Genomic DNA, 13,861 nt, shown 5'->3' on the forward strand with positions numbered 1-13,861 from the left:
GCTGCTGTATTGACCTGTGTTTTCTGCCTTGCCTGTATGGATCTGTGAGTTTTTAACAACTGCTCCTGGACCTGCTCTGTTAAGCTAGTCACAGTGTCTTCTACCTTGTGTTCTTGACATTTTAGAGTTCTTCGTTTGGGGGGAACTATCCCATGCATTGTTGGATAGTTAGCATCTTTGACTTCCAGGCACTAAATGCCAGTAACATCCCTTCCCCATCTCTCTTTGTCAGTGGAAGAGTCCATAAGTCCTTTACCTATTTTCCAGACTTCCCAGTGGGGAAATACTGCAGAGCTTCCTCTTAAGACTGCTATGATGCACAGATGTATAGAAGCACCTTTAGAATGCTTTGAAGCCAAACTTTAGAAAGATCTGCATGACTTCCTTATTCTAGGAATGGCATCTAGTCTCTAAGCGAGGATAACGGATGGTTGAGTATAGAGGTAGGATCCATCAAAGGGTGTGTCACTCTTTTCTTGAAGTACTTCCTTCAAGGGTTCTTTTCTCTAAAAGTTACAAAGATGGTGTCACATACTGTCTCCTCACCAGCTTATCTCTGGAAGCTTGATGATCTATCTTTCCTCTGGCTAGTTGACAGTTAGCTTTGTTTCTGGTTGGTTGCTCACAGAATTTGAAAACATTATCACTTTCTTTAGGAAGCGTGTGAAAGCACACACACACACACACACACACACACACATACTTACATGCCTTCTTTATCCTACAAATAACAAATGGAAAGAAGTGGGAGGGGATCAAGGCCAAAACCAGCTTGACCATGCTATCAGAACATCTTTACTATAGGAGAGTCTCTCAAAGATACACCAACACCGTTCTGCCTCTTTTTGTTCAATGATAAGTAAGCCTAGAGGAGTCCCTACTTATTTAAAGAAATATCTAGAGAAAGATACTTATCTAAAGAAATTTGCATGATTACAAAAATAAAATTTTAAAAATTAAAAGAAAGCTAATACAGATAATAAACATCAAGACTCTTTTGTTGTTTATGAGGGTAGTCACAGGGTCAGCATTTAATGATGCCATTGGATTTCACACTTTGCCATTAGTCAGGACTCTTTGAAGACCAGTTCAGTTAAACCAAGATCCTCTTCTCAGAAGTATCTGGAGATATGGCGCTCTCTATTCTACTTTAACAACTAAGTACTCAGTTCGAAATTAAGAATTGAGATTTTGAGACATTAACTAGAATGTTTCCGAACTGCTTTTATTTTAGGAATTCTACATAGTTGTTAAATGTACTTGATTTCTCTTACAAATTTCTTGAAATCATGCATCATATTCTGCCATTGGTTTGGGAATACTCAAGCATGCATTTAGACATCTTTACTTTTTATTTTTTTATTTATTTTTTAAACATCTTTACTTTTTAAAGAAAAATTCTGCTTAAGAAAAAGTCTTGTTCCTGTGGAGCATTGATCACAACTTTTATGTGTGTTAAAAATTGGACAAGAATTTTCAAGTCATGAATCATTTACATTTTCTTGATTAATTATTTTGTTTTTGGGAGAAAGTGAAGGAGAGAAAAGGCATCTGAACTGCCCAGTTTTAGTTGTAAATGTATTACTATGAGTTCAGCCAACATGAAATGTTTAGTTTGGATATTTCCTAATTTCTCTGTGCTATTTTATAAGATGAATTTGAATCAAAATCAAATCCATTCTACTTGTTTGTTTGGTGGCACGTGAGCAATGGTCCCACCGGGCTGGGTTTAGTATTTTCTTCTCTTCTTGCAAAAGTTAAAGCATGACATTTTGCCAAATTTGACAAAGTCCAGTAGTTTTTTTTCCAGCTTTTTCCCGTTAAAATTAACTGGTGCGCTCATTGGCTTCAATATTTGGAAAGTCAGTCTTGGATACTTAATAAACTTTTTATTAAAGAGAAGGGTCTCCTTTCCTCTCCTTGTGCAATATCTCCCTTGCTTTAGAATTTTGCTTTGTTCTTGTTCATAAAAGTAATCATGAGAACAACAACATGGCATTGTGGAGTTAAAATTCCTTGGTGCCCTCTCAGACATTTCAAAAACATAATCCTACAATTACATCTATGCCTAGCAATTCCGTTGAAAATATGCCATGCTCACCAGGCAAGCTACCTCCAGTCTGTTTAGAATCATGGTATTTGCAAATTATTTCCCATCTCCAAGGGCCATTTGTAATGGAAAGAGAAGAGATATGAAATTTTTAAGATGTCCATTCTAGAATTTTATGCCTGGGAATGGCAACAAAACAAAGGCCATGGGACTTTCTGTGGTTCAGCCCTGACTCAGCTATTTAGTTACATAATTCACCCGGCATGACCTGCATACTTTACATCTATAAAATGGGATCCATGACATTTGTTGAAAAAAATCTTAAAGATTTCTAATGAGAAATGTTGCTGTGTTAGTGTTACAGATAGAAGGCATGGAGCAAGAATATTTTCTTGCTCCGGCCTCCTTTCTTTCTCACTTCCCTTTGGACAGAATTGCTTATCTAAAAATCTATCGATTTTCTTTTTGGGAAGTATGTTTAATTATGAAGCAATTCGATAAGGTTTCCAATGTGTCCCAAAAAGCCACCCAATTTTTTTTTTATCTTTAGCATCTCATAAATTAGATTTTGCTTCTGTGTTTTCTTTCATAAGATTTCAGGTTTGAAAATGATTGGGTAAAATATATGTATGTCAATAGAAACAATGAAACAAATGCTTTTAAAACTGAAATCGCACCCTTAGGTTTCAGATCCTAAAGTGGCTAGGAAATGCTGAGATCTTGGGGGACTTTCTGTTAGTGAAAAGATAAAAGATACTTTTTTTTTCTTTTTCTCAAGTCTCCATCATTAAAGTTTGGTTCTAACAGCAGACTCCTTCTCTTTTTCATGTGTGTTGAAAAGCAGCTACTCCCTGTATCAAAGCCATCAGCCCGAGTGAAGGATGGACGACGGGAGGCGCGACTGTGATCATCATAGGGGACAATTTCTTTGATGGGTTACAGGTCATATTCGGTACCATGCTGGTCTGGAGTGAGGTAGGTGTTGTCTGAACATTAATATCTAATAGGTTGGTCTGGTTGAGGATACTGTCTACACTTGAATTTCTAATAGAGTGTGTGTAGGATTTCGTGGTGCCACCCTGGGTGGGCCAGCTCTAGTCTGCAGAACTCTGGGAAACCAGGAGACATGGGTTGGGTATGCCTGGAGGCACCACTTTCTACTGGAATGATTTCCATCCTATGCCCTGTAAGCACCAGGGGAGCTTCTGTTTTGTCATTTGTCCTCTTACGCTAGCCAAGGTGTGGAGGTCCTATTGTATATTGGGAATTGGAAAGGAGATGCAGAGTCACAAAATATATAGGAAAAACCCTGTTCAAACTTTAACAAGGTAGTAATCTGTGAATACTTGTAGATGGGGTCTATGGGAGGCCCATCTTCAAGGAGCACCATTCATATGACGGTAATAATGCAGGTGTAGGTAGTTCTTGACTTATTCAGTGATTCTTCATCCAAGAGTGAGGGATTTACCAGGGCAACCTCGAAGAACCAAAGGCTTTTTCCAGCCCTAAGAATTTACAGGTCACCGGCATCTTAGTATGTGACCCCAGCCACATGAAAATGACTTTGTTTTGTGTGTGTAGTGCTTTCTAAGCACTGTGATCACTATTTTAACCTGCCAGTTGACCTGCCTGGCAATAATCCATTACCGTTAGCTCAAGATTATAAAACACAAACATCACCATTATATAGATGCCATGGAAAACTTGCCTTTGTTTTCTTTCTGTATCCTGAGCCTAGATTTCTTATCCAGCATGCCCAGAGCCCCTTCTCTTTCACTTCCCCAAAGTTTAGAATAAAATCCATGGTAGGGCTATAAGGTACTACTGAGCTCATTCATCCCACTTGTTTTCCAAGCAGTTGTGTGAATCACTAAGCTTTCTTGGGACTTACTGTACACTAGGCACTGTGCTCAGCTCTTGACACAGATCATGTCAATCCTTCCCTCTACACCATGGGGTAAATACCCTTAGCACGTATGTGTTCTTGATAAAGACACTAAGGCTTGGAGATACATACTTACAAAACCCCAAAGCAGCTGTCCGGAGCCCATGGCGTGTGGATCATATGTGTGTAGCCACACAGAGAAGTCAGTAGCAGAACTGAAGCTGGAACTCCAATTTTTTATTTCAATGTCTAGCTGTCCTCCCCTAACACCTCTGTTCAGACCATCTAGATATTCTGTGTCTTCTCTCTAAGTGGGCCGCAGAGGTAAGCAGAGAGTTAAGAGTGATCGCTGAATATGTTTACCTTCCTAAAGCAGAGGCTGTCTTTCTTTTTAGGCCTTTTGCGTGCACTTCTCACTGCCAGGAACCCACTCAGGCCAGCCCCTTGCCTGTGCTGCTTGTGTTTCCCAGGCCACCAACTAGTGGCCTGCGCTTGGCCAGAGAATCAAAGCTCTCGTAAAACTGAATCAGAGATGGGCTTCTCAGTCCACTGAACTAATTGTTGTCCAAGTTGGATGGATCATCCCAGGCATGAAAGGTGGCCTGAGCTCACGCTGCTGACTGCACCCCATTCTTTGTTGGAACCGTTGAGTTGTAAAATTAGAAGCATCACATACATGGCATATTTTGCCACCAGTCTGGTGTCTTTATCCCTGCTAGAGACAGCGGTCCTCACAAGGACAGCTTCTCCCAGATATTGTGGGCTATATATCCATCCCTTTCTATCCCTCATTCTGTTGCTTATCATGCAAGTTGGGAGAGGGGAAGAATAAATATAATATGGACTTCTTGCTCCATATTACTGTCGTTGAAGTGAGGCCTGAGAAGTGGGATTCAGAATTGGCAGGAAGTCTTACTAAACCTCTGAGAATAAGGTGGGTTAGTCTGCAGGTTCCTTTAAAACTTTGTGTCTGTCTTTGCCCAACACTGCATTGGTTATACGGAACAAGGGCTTTGATCTATCAGGAAATCATTAACTTGTACTTCCATGTTGTTCCTAGTCAAGGTCCTTGTGTTTCCTCTCTGTTCCCCCACATTCTTGCCCTCTTTTGGGAACAGGTAAGGAAGATTAAATTCTAATTTAGACTCTTCTGAATTGCTTCAAAGGATCTGTTTCCATGTAACAAAATCAATGCAAGTCATGAAAAAAATAACCCAGTAAGACTATACCTTTGTCCTCCTCTTTCCTCAGGCCCTCCATTGCCACTGGCTTGCATGTACCAGAAGCCCCTCACAATGAATCTCAGTGGGTCCAGCTAGGTGCTGAGGGTGGGGGATATACATGCTCCTTCTTTACCCACCTCCTCCTCCCAAACTGCTCTCATGTGTGATTATGTCATAAATCAACTATGACCCTTTCCTGGTGGAAACCTACCAGGTAGTTTCCAAAATTAGATATTATTTTAAAATAAGTAAATCCTCTGCCACAATAAGTAAATCCTCTGCCACAATAGAATTTATACACAAAATCTGAGTGGAAGATTTTGCTTTGTGTTGTTATTATAATAGTCTTAACATTCAGAAAAATGAGCCTTGCAGAGATGAACTTCTTATAAATATTCTAAACTATTTATATATTTAGATTTTCATACAGGCTATTTGACAGACATGATTTTCTCTCCCTTTTAGTGGAGGGAGAGAATTTGGTACTGCTTCAAGTCCAAAAACCCATTGTATAGTAATGAGAAATTGAGAAATACCTCATGTTTATGAAGGGTTTATCATGCATAAGCACTTTATGGGTATTATTTTATTTGATCCTCATGATAGCCCTGTATTAGATACATATGAGTAAACCGAACATCAGAGAGGTTAAGAAACTTGCCCATCATCACACAGATAGTGCTAGAGATGGCATTTATCCTACAATGGTTATTTTTACAAAGGAAATAAAAGCCCAAGTTACTGAGAGGGCAAATGGACACATAAGAGGGGGAAGAAGGACAGAAATAGGAGAACGAAAAAAACATGCATAGTCGTCCAGGTAATAGGGTAGGAGAGCTAATAGTAATAGTAATAGTAATAGTAATAGTAATAGTAATAGTAATAGTAATAGTAACCGTGGTGGTTGTTTTTAATCACATAAAATTACATAAATGCCTTTCATTTTGGTAGAGGCAAAAAATACCCACTAGTTCTGGGGCATTTCTGCAGGCTTCCATTGGATAGAATCAGAACTCAATACTATGAGTATTTAAGAGAGGATATCTGTGAAAGATCTGTGGAAAAATGTGTAGTATGACTAATATCAGCTAACATTCACTGAGCACTTGGTTCCTGCCAGGTACCATGCTGAGTATTTGGTATGGCTCTCCGGCGAGCATGTTGTTCTTGTTTTACTGATGAGGAAATTGAGGCTTGGGGAAGTTAAATAAGCTGTTCAGTGATCAAGGGGTGCACATGGGATTTGAACCCATCCCCAGGGCCTCACCTTCTTAACTGTCCATGATTTAGCCTATGCCAGAATTTTTACCCTCGTGTTTTATTACAGCAGACTAGGGTGTATGCTCACCATTGCCATTGACGTCTTGTACTGTGGTGACGTGGGGATGGGTATCTTAACAATTATTATCACCTTCCAGGCTGAGGTAGACTTGGGATGCAGAGGAATAAGAGTGATCCCTTCATTTTCTGGTTGTATAGGCTTGTGGGTGGAGCCACTGGCTTCCAGGAAGAATTTATCCTTATGAAGAATACATGCTTTGTGTTAGGGGCAGAAGACAACCTCTTCCTTGTCAACGTAGAGAACTTAGGCAGGACAGTGAACCTGTTGGGGCCTCATCTCTAGATAGGACCCCTATCTATCTGGCTCTTTGTCCCCTGGCCACATGATCTCTTGAGGTTATGCCACCTCTAAGATCTAGTACTTCTAATTTTAAGTAGACTTTTATCTCTTCTCCATTTCCTCACTCTATAGCCCAAAGCACTCAGGGAGCAGGCTGGTGGGCCAGGACAAGCAGATAACATTTTAGCTTAGCAGCTGATGCTATTATTTGGAGTCTTTTTTTAGCTAAAGAATTTTAAAAAGAGTGAGAGAAAATAGGGCTGGCTTAATTGACCCTCATCTATGCTCTTTCCCTACCAACCCAATTTTTGCAAATGAGTAGTTCAGTTTAGCTCACTGATTGCCCCCTGAGGGTTGGGAAAAAGAAAGGTAGCACTCCATTGCTCCTCACTCAGGGCTGCCTTCTGTGGGCTCCCAAGTTTGGGGTGAACTACATGGCTTTCTTGTGAATTTGGTTTGCCATCTTTGTTATTCTTCCTTATTGTTTCTTGCCCTTTCTCCTCTCTGTCTTTCTAGAAAGCAAATTATTATACTGATACCCTTGGGCTTCTTATCCTTTACCCAAAAGACTTAACAACAACAACAAAAATATTTGTAGTGTTTTATATATAAACCCAGGAAAATCAACAAGGTTGATGTGTGCTTGTGATTAACATGGGTTGAGCTTTTTTTCTTGATCAGAGATACACTTGGTTGTTTTTGCTTTTCCATCAACATGTGATTTGGAGGAGGGAGGGGCTCCTGCTACTAGTTTGTAGAGTTAATACTTATTTTAATATCTCCTTGAACTGCTCTAATTGCTAAGCAGTGAGTACTGCTTGGCTTGCCTGTTAGTGTCTAGCACTGGGATAGGTACTACGACTGATCACAGTTAGGCTTTATGGAATCTGGTGTTCTATTTGGAACTTGCTCCCATGAAACAAATTAGGGAGTTACATAATATATTTTTATTATCCAGTGTTAAATTACTAGTTTAAAATTCAAAGCAAGGTTCTAGAAGGCACAGAGAATGGTACAGGCAAAAGTAGACTGTCCAAACAACCAGTCAAGCTCCTGTTATGTACAGATGGATCTCTCTGCTAGGCATTTTAGGCTCTCACAGTCCTTTGATTTAATCACAGCAATCTCTGGGAGAATTTATACAGCTTAAGGTATTTAAGATGCTTGTAAGGAAAGTACATTGGTGAGATTGGTGAGGAGCAGAGGATGAAGGGGACTTCAGGCAGACAATCATCCAAGCAAGGGTTTAGATTGCATGGGGTGGCAGCGGGCAAGGAGCCAGTCAGGAGACGTGGGTATTAATTGCAGTCTTTCTACTGCTCAATCAGAGGATCTAGATTTTAGTTAGTGTTGGTCATCGGGCCTTAGTTTCCCCATCTTAAAATGAGGGGCTTAGACTAAATCCTCATTGAAATCAGCTACAATTTTATAATTCCTTTTATCTAGAGTTTATTCCCTTGAGAGTCCCTTCAAAGTAAGAGTAATGATGGGTAGCAAGTAGCTTCTTTTCTTCCACTATTATTCTTTACTTTTATGACACACTTGCAGTATACCAATATCGTGTTTATTTGCAAAAGCATTCTTTGAATGTCATCAAAACCATTTAGTTAGCTACAAAATTGGATCTCCTTATTGCTGTATCTTTAGTCTGTATTTCTACTCTCTACACTTCAAGTCCTGGTATCTGATATAATCCTGAGACCTAGACCACACTGTTGGTCTAATTCATTTTTGGATAGTTCTGTGGAATATACCAATTCTTTGGTATATCAATAGGTATGCCATGGGAGATGGGGGAGGGAGGTTTTTCCTGGTAAGTCTGGGAAATGTTGAGTCAAATAAATTCAACTGGTCCTTGTTCTAGGACTTTGCAAAGCTTTTGAGATACTAACATGCACTGTGAATACCTGGAATACAAAATTTTGTGACCACAGAACATTTTTTCAGGGATCACCTTATAGGAGGATATATTGGGGATGGATGGATTTCATGTTAATGAAGTAAAGTCATGAAATCTAGTCATGAAGTGATTGGTCTGGGGTAGATGTGAGAAAATCATATGAAATATTTGCAGAGTATTATTCAGATTAGATCAGGAATGTGTAGAGCCATTATTCTTTAATGCTGCGGGCTTTGAACAGAATTTCTCTCATATTTTATGTCTGGTTTTAGTCACTGCACACTTGGCATTAGATGCCCTGTGATTTTGCAGGAGAGTTACATTTAAAGATTGCCGGAACCTCTTAGCTCAGATGGAGAAGCCAATTTTATCACTGTATGAACCAGTGAGCCTCACACAGGGGCTACGTGTTGCCTTTTGCATCCAGATGAATGTTTTCTTTAACTGCATTCCCAGAGATGGGGGAAGTCCAAAGAAACTTCGGTGGGGGTGGGGCTGGGGGTGAATATAGTTAGGTAAGTAAAAGGCAGTTTGGGGGCTGAGAAATGATTTCCTGCTTTAATCCAAAAGTTGAAAAACACAGTTTTAAATGTAGTTCCTGACTTCTTTCTTCTTTCCTATCTCTACTTTCCATTCTCATCTGTACACAAAGCTCAGAGCTTCGAAGGATTGTAAATAAAAAATAGCATTTGCCCCTCTTTGACGTTAAAAAATGAATGGCTACAACTCGTACATGTTCCCACTGGAAGTTTCCCAGGCCTTTTTGTTTGGCCTTGATTTTTACAGAACCACATGTAGAATCACAAAATTTCGAGGGCTTTGAGGAACCTTTCCAGTCATCAAGTGCAGCTGTTTTTTGGAAATGAGGAAAAAGAGCCTCCAGAGTCATACTGTGACTTGTCCTGGGAATGCATTAGCTACTACTTAGTGCTGGGGTCACAGACCAGTTCTCCAGACACCAGCCTCACCCCCCATTCAACTTTCTCTTGTTCCAGTTTTCTCATGGTATTTCTTTAGTCTTTTAATAAACTTCCTTATATTTACCAAACCCTCCCAAATTTTATACATGATAGCACTGGCATTCTGATGACTGTATTTATACCACATTTATATGCAATACAATTCTATTCAAATAAAAAATAAAATTAAGAAAGGCAGAGAAAGACATTATCACAAATATCTTTTAAAATTTCATAATGTAAATATGGTATATAAATGGCTGTGTCATTTATTTTATATATATTGGGGCCTACATATATAAGTTTAGTTCAAAGTTGATGAAATGCATGGATTTAAAAATAATTCATGGTTTCCTACTTGTCCTAAATATATAAGTTGCCAAGCCTGTATGCAACCTGTACTTACTGATCATCTGTTAAGTGGAAGATGCTTAATGCAAAATTATAAACTTTATTTGTAAGGACTAAAAGGGGCAGCCTGAACCGGTTGCATTAAACTTTGAATGTGACTTTGAAGAACACCTTTCAAGCCCAAGTTATTTTATGGGGAATCATTTTTAAATGAGCCAGCATATTTAAAAAACAGATTAAAAATACTCTAGAGGCCTCTTTAATGTAGTTACATAGTTACAACCATGCTCACCTTATTCCTACAAAAGCTTTAGTCTATATTTTTATTTTTAATGACTAAGGCACTCGAAATCTATCCTCTATGTTAATAATTATATGATGGTTAAAAACGACTTTAAGATGACATTCTCCTTTAGTTGTTTACGGTGCTTTCAGGAGGCACAAGTGTGTGCCCATCACTTGAAAATGGAAACCAGGCAAGTGTGATGCATTTCTAATTTTAACATAAATCAAAGACAAAATTCACACCTGGCTGCAGTCATGTGACTTTTATGAAGAAAATGGATAACTATATAGTGTTGTGTTCATTTTATATGGGTGCTCTAAGCAGCTTGCTGGAATGGCTCCCTAATGGTCTGAACTAAAGCCTTCCTCCTTATACAACCTTACTGGCTTCCTCCTTCCTAAACCCACAGCTCCTCGGTTTGGGATTTAAGCATGCCCCGTGATGGCTCTGAACTTTCTTTTTAACATCCTTGCCCGCTATTCACCTAAACGTAGGCTTTAGTCACACTGAGTCGTTAGTGGACTCCTTATACCCAGAGTGATTTTTTGCCTCTGTACTCTTGCCTTTCTTATGCCATTCCTTCTTCCACAATGTTTTCCCCTCCTCTCTGTGTGCAAATTCTTCTGCCCTTTAAGATCTAGTAAAATGCCACTTTTGTCTGTAAATCTTCCCTTACAGTTTAGATATTGAATATTTCCCTTTATCCTAAATTCCTACATGGTCTTATCTGTAACATATTATGTTCCTTATAACTTTCTGTCTTTAATTATTGTGATTTAAAGGGATGTTCTCTCTCATAAGGCAGGATCCATGCTAAATTCAGCTTAGTCTCTCTGTGTTTAGCACAGATCCTTACATGTCAGAGGCATTAATTTATACAAATTTATACAAAATAATATTGAATGACACCTTTCCTTCCTTTCTTCCTTCCAACGAATGCTCCCTATTAGCAACCATTGTATTCAATGATGCTTCAAAGTGTCAATACCAGATAGATTGCAGTTTAGTTTTTGTTAATGCATGTGTGATTAGGTAGTTTATATTTAGATATATTTATTGTGCAATAAGGATGCACATAATTACCTTAGTGTGAATCTGTTGGTTATGGTGAGGATTAAGTAATAAGACTAGCACTTTCTAGGTGATTGATACCAGTGAGACCTTCTCCTAAACTCATTATAGGCATTATGTCAATTAATCCTTAGATTAAGTAGATAGCTAGCCTCCTCCTCCGTCCCACCTTCTTCTCAGGTAATGAAACTGAACACCAGAGAGGTTGAGTGACTTTTCAAAGGTTCCACAGCTGGTAATTTGCAAAGCGTGGACTTGAACCAAAATTTCTATGACTCCAGAGCCATCTTTTAGCCATCTAATGAGAATGTAGTAAAACCACACTTACCCAAAGAAACTGTTATATAACCTCAACTGTCAAAAAAAAAAAAAAAAGTAAATATAGAAAATAACAGACTTTGGGGTAACCAGAGCAATAATTTTTAACAAACTATCTTATCTGTTTTCCCAGGTCATAGCAAATCAGAAGGAGCAAACTAGAGGCAGGTTGTTACGAGCAGGCTCAGTGACAGCAGAAATGACAGCTTAATGTCAAGGGCGGAAATGGAAAACCTAAAAAGCAGACGCAGGACTCTATTACTGTGTGGCACATTAATGACTGTTCATAATGACAGTGGCCCTGAGTCATCAAGACAGAGATGGCAATTATATTCAATATATTCTCTCTAAAACAGCAAGATGTGTGTAATGCATCCTCAAAAGACTCCCAAGGAAAGCAGCTGTCGTGGCGCAGTATTAAAAGGGGTTTGGCTCTGGTTTTCTGTGCAGCTCACTTCCTGAAGGGACATGTTAAATGAGGAATTACCGAATATATGTGCAAGTATCAGTGTAAACTGTATGCAAATGTGAACTATGCCACACACACGAAAAACTGTTCAAATGCATCTCTGTTTAGTACCGTATAGCTTTGATATCCCTTTCTTGGAACTTGGAAAGACCAAAAGTATTTCGTTGAAAGGTGAGTTCATTCCCTGCTACCCCACCTATCAATCTTTTGGCTTTTTTGTTTTTCCTTCCTAATTCCATAGGCAAAGATTCTGCCTTGCAAACCGCCAGCTTTGATAGCAAACATTTAGTCTCTTCCATAAATGTATCTGGCTTTACTTTTCCTTTTATATTTTAATTTTCAAACAAATAAGCAGCAACCCTGGTCTAAGCCAGACCCGAGCAGGGAATGATGTTCCTTCTTAACTGAATTTAGAAAAACAAACCTTGAGAAAGAGCTCATTGTGCAGTTTCAAACCACAGGGGCTGGTGTTATGGGTGTCCAGTCCTCTCCTTCTGGAATACTCTGGACCTCAGGAACTCACCAGTGCTTTTCCAGCTCCCAGATGGTCAGGATGGGATCCAGTCTTTAATGGGGCCCAGTTGGCACAAGATTTACATCCTGGGAAAGAGCTAGAGAAAGTTTATTTAAAAAATAAATTACTGAAAAATAAATAAATAAATCAACCCACAAAACCAAAGGTAGTTGAAGTATAATGTATTTATTTTGGCCTTTTTTCTCCCAAATCTGTTATTTTGAAATATGATCTTGTTGCTGTTTTGTTTTGTACAAGTAACTGCATTGAATTAGGGACGTGGTTAGTCTCTTGGTCAGAAGAATTGGGTAGTATATTTTTGTGAATGCTTAATGAGGATACCAGAAAGCTTGAAGTTTTTTGGGGGGAGGGGGTAAAAGTAAACAGTTTTTTTTAGTAAAAAGTTTTTCGGGTGGAGTGGTATTGATAATTTCTTTTTTGTCAATTCACAAGTGACTTTATTGACTCTTTATCTAAAATTATTAGTGGTGGTTATTAGCGTCACGGTATTTATTCACTCAGTGTTCAGAAGTATTTATTGAGTGCCTACTGCTTCTCAGGCACTGTTAAAAACTGAAAACAAGAAAGACAAAATTCATATCCTCACAGGGCTTATATTCTAGTTGGGGTTGCAGACAATAAATAGGAAAATATATCCACATCTCTCTACTATGTGTCTGTGTCTCTTTCTATATATGAGAGAAATTTCAGGCAGTGTAAAGGAATACTCCTGACCATTCAAAAGCTTAGGTCTTAAATCCCTTATTTAACTCAGCTCCCGAGATTTTAGTTTCAAGTCTCCTCTGACATTCATACATAAAGTTTATCTTTGCGAATTCATGTGACCCAACATATTTTGCTAAACATTGGGCTAAAGTTATTTTCTTGAAAGGACAAAAGGAAACCAGAATGTTTGTGAAACAGTAAATGCCTCCACTGGCTTTCTCTCATGTTCTCTGAGAAATCATATACTGCCTTTGAGACAGGCAATTCCTGGGAATGAAAAAATCTGTGTTACGAAACCCAGAGAACTCTGATTAGGGAACAACCAGAATGCACTGAGGGACTCAGGAGAAGAGATGGCATCCGCTGATTTATGTTGTATCCACTTCAGGGAAATAGAGATATAATATGGAGGTTTAGCCAGTACAGTTGCCACGAATATACACTTTTCATATTTCAACTTGCTTTAGGAACTCCTGAAAATAATATTT

The 13,861-nt window shown here is 38.8% G+C and overlaps 1 protein-coding gene across 13 annotated transcripts in view; it reads left to right on the forward strand.

Moving 5' to 3' along the window:
- EBF1 (EBF transcription factor 1) overlaps positions 1-13,861 on the forward strand; it is a 394,047-nt gene that overhangs the window by 293,227 nt on the left and 86,959 nt on the right. For 9 of the 13 annotated variants that reach the window (XM_021697812.1, XM_044916873.1, XM_044916874.1 and 6 more), the window contains one exon: positions 2,895-3,025. In XM_021697812.1, coding sequence (XP_021553487.1) covers positions 2,895-3,025 — 131 coding nt within the window. Of the gene's footprint in view, positions 1-2,891; positions 3,026-13,861 lie in introns of all 13 variants that reach the window. The other 4 variants (XM_021697789.1, XM_021697805.1, XM_021697770.1 and 1 more) reach the window with 1 other exon arrangement.

The sequence above is a fragment of the Neomonachus schauinslandi genome, chromosome 7 (genome assembly GCF_002201575.2).
Source record: "Neomonachus schauinslandi chromosome 7, ASM220157v2, whole genome shotgun sequence".
In the NCBI taxonomy this organism is placed as follows: domain Eukaryota; kingdom Metazoa; phylum Chordata; class Mammalia; order Carnivora; family Phocidae; genus Neomonachus; species Neomonachus schauinslandi.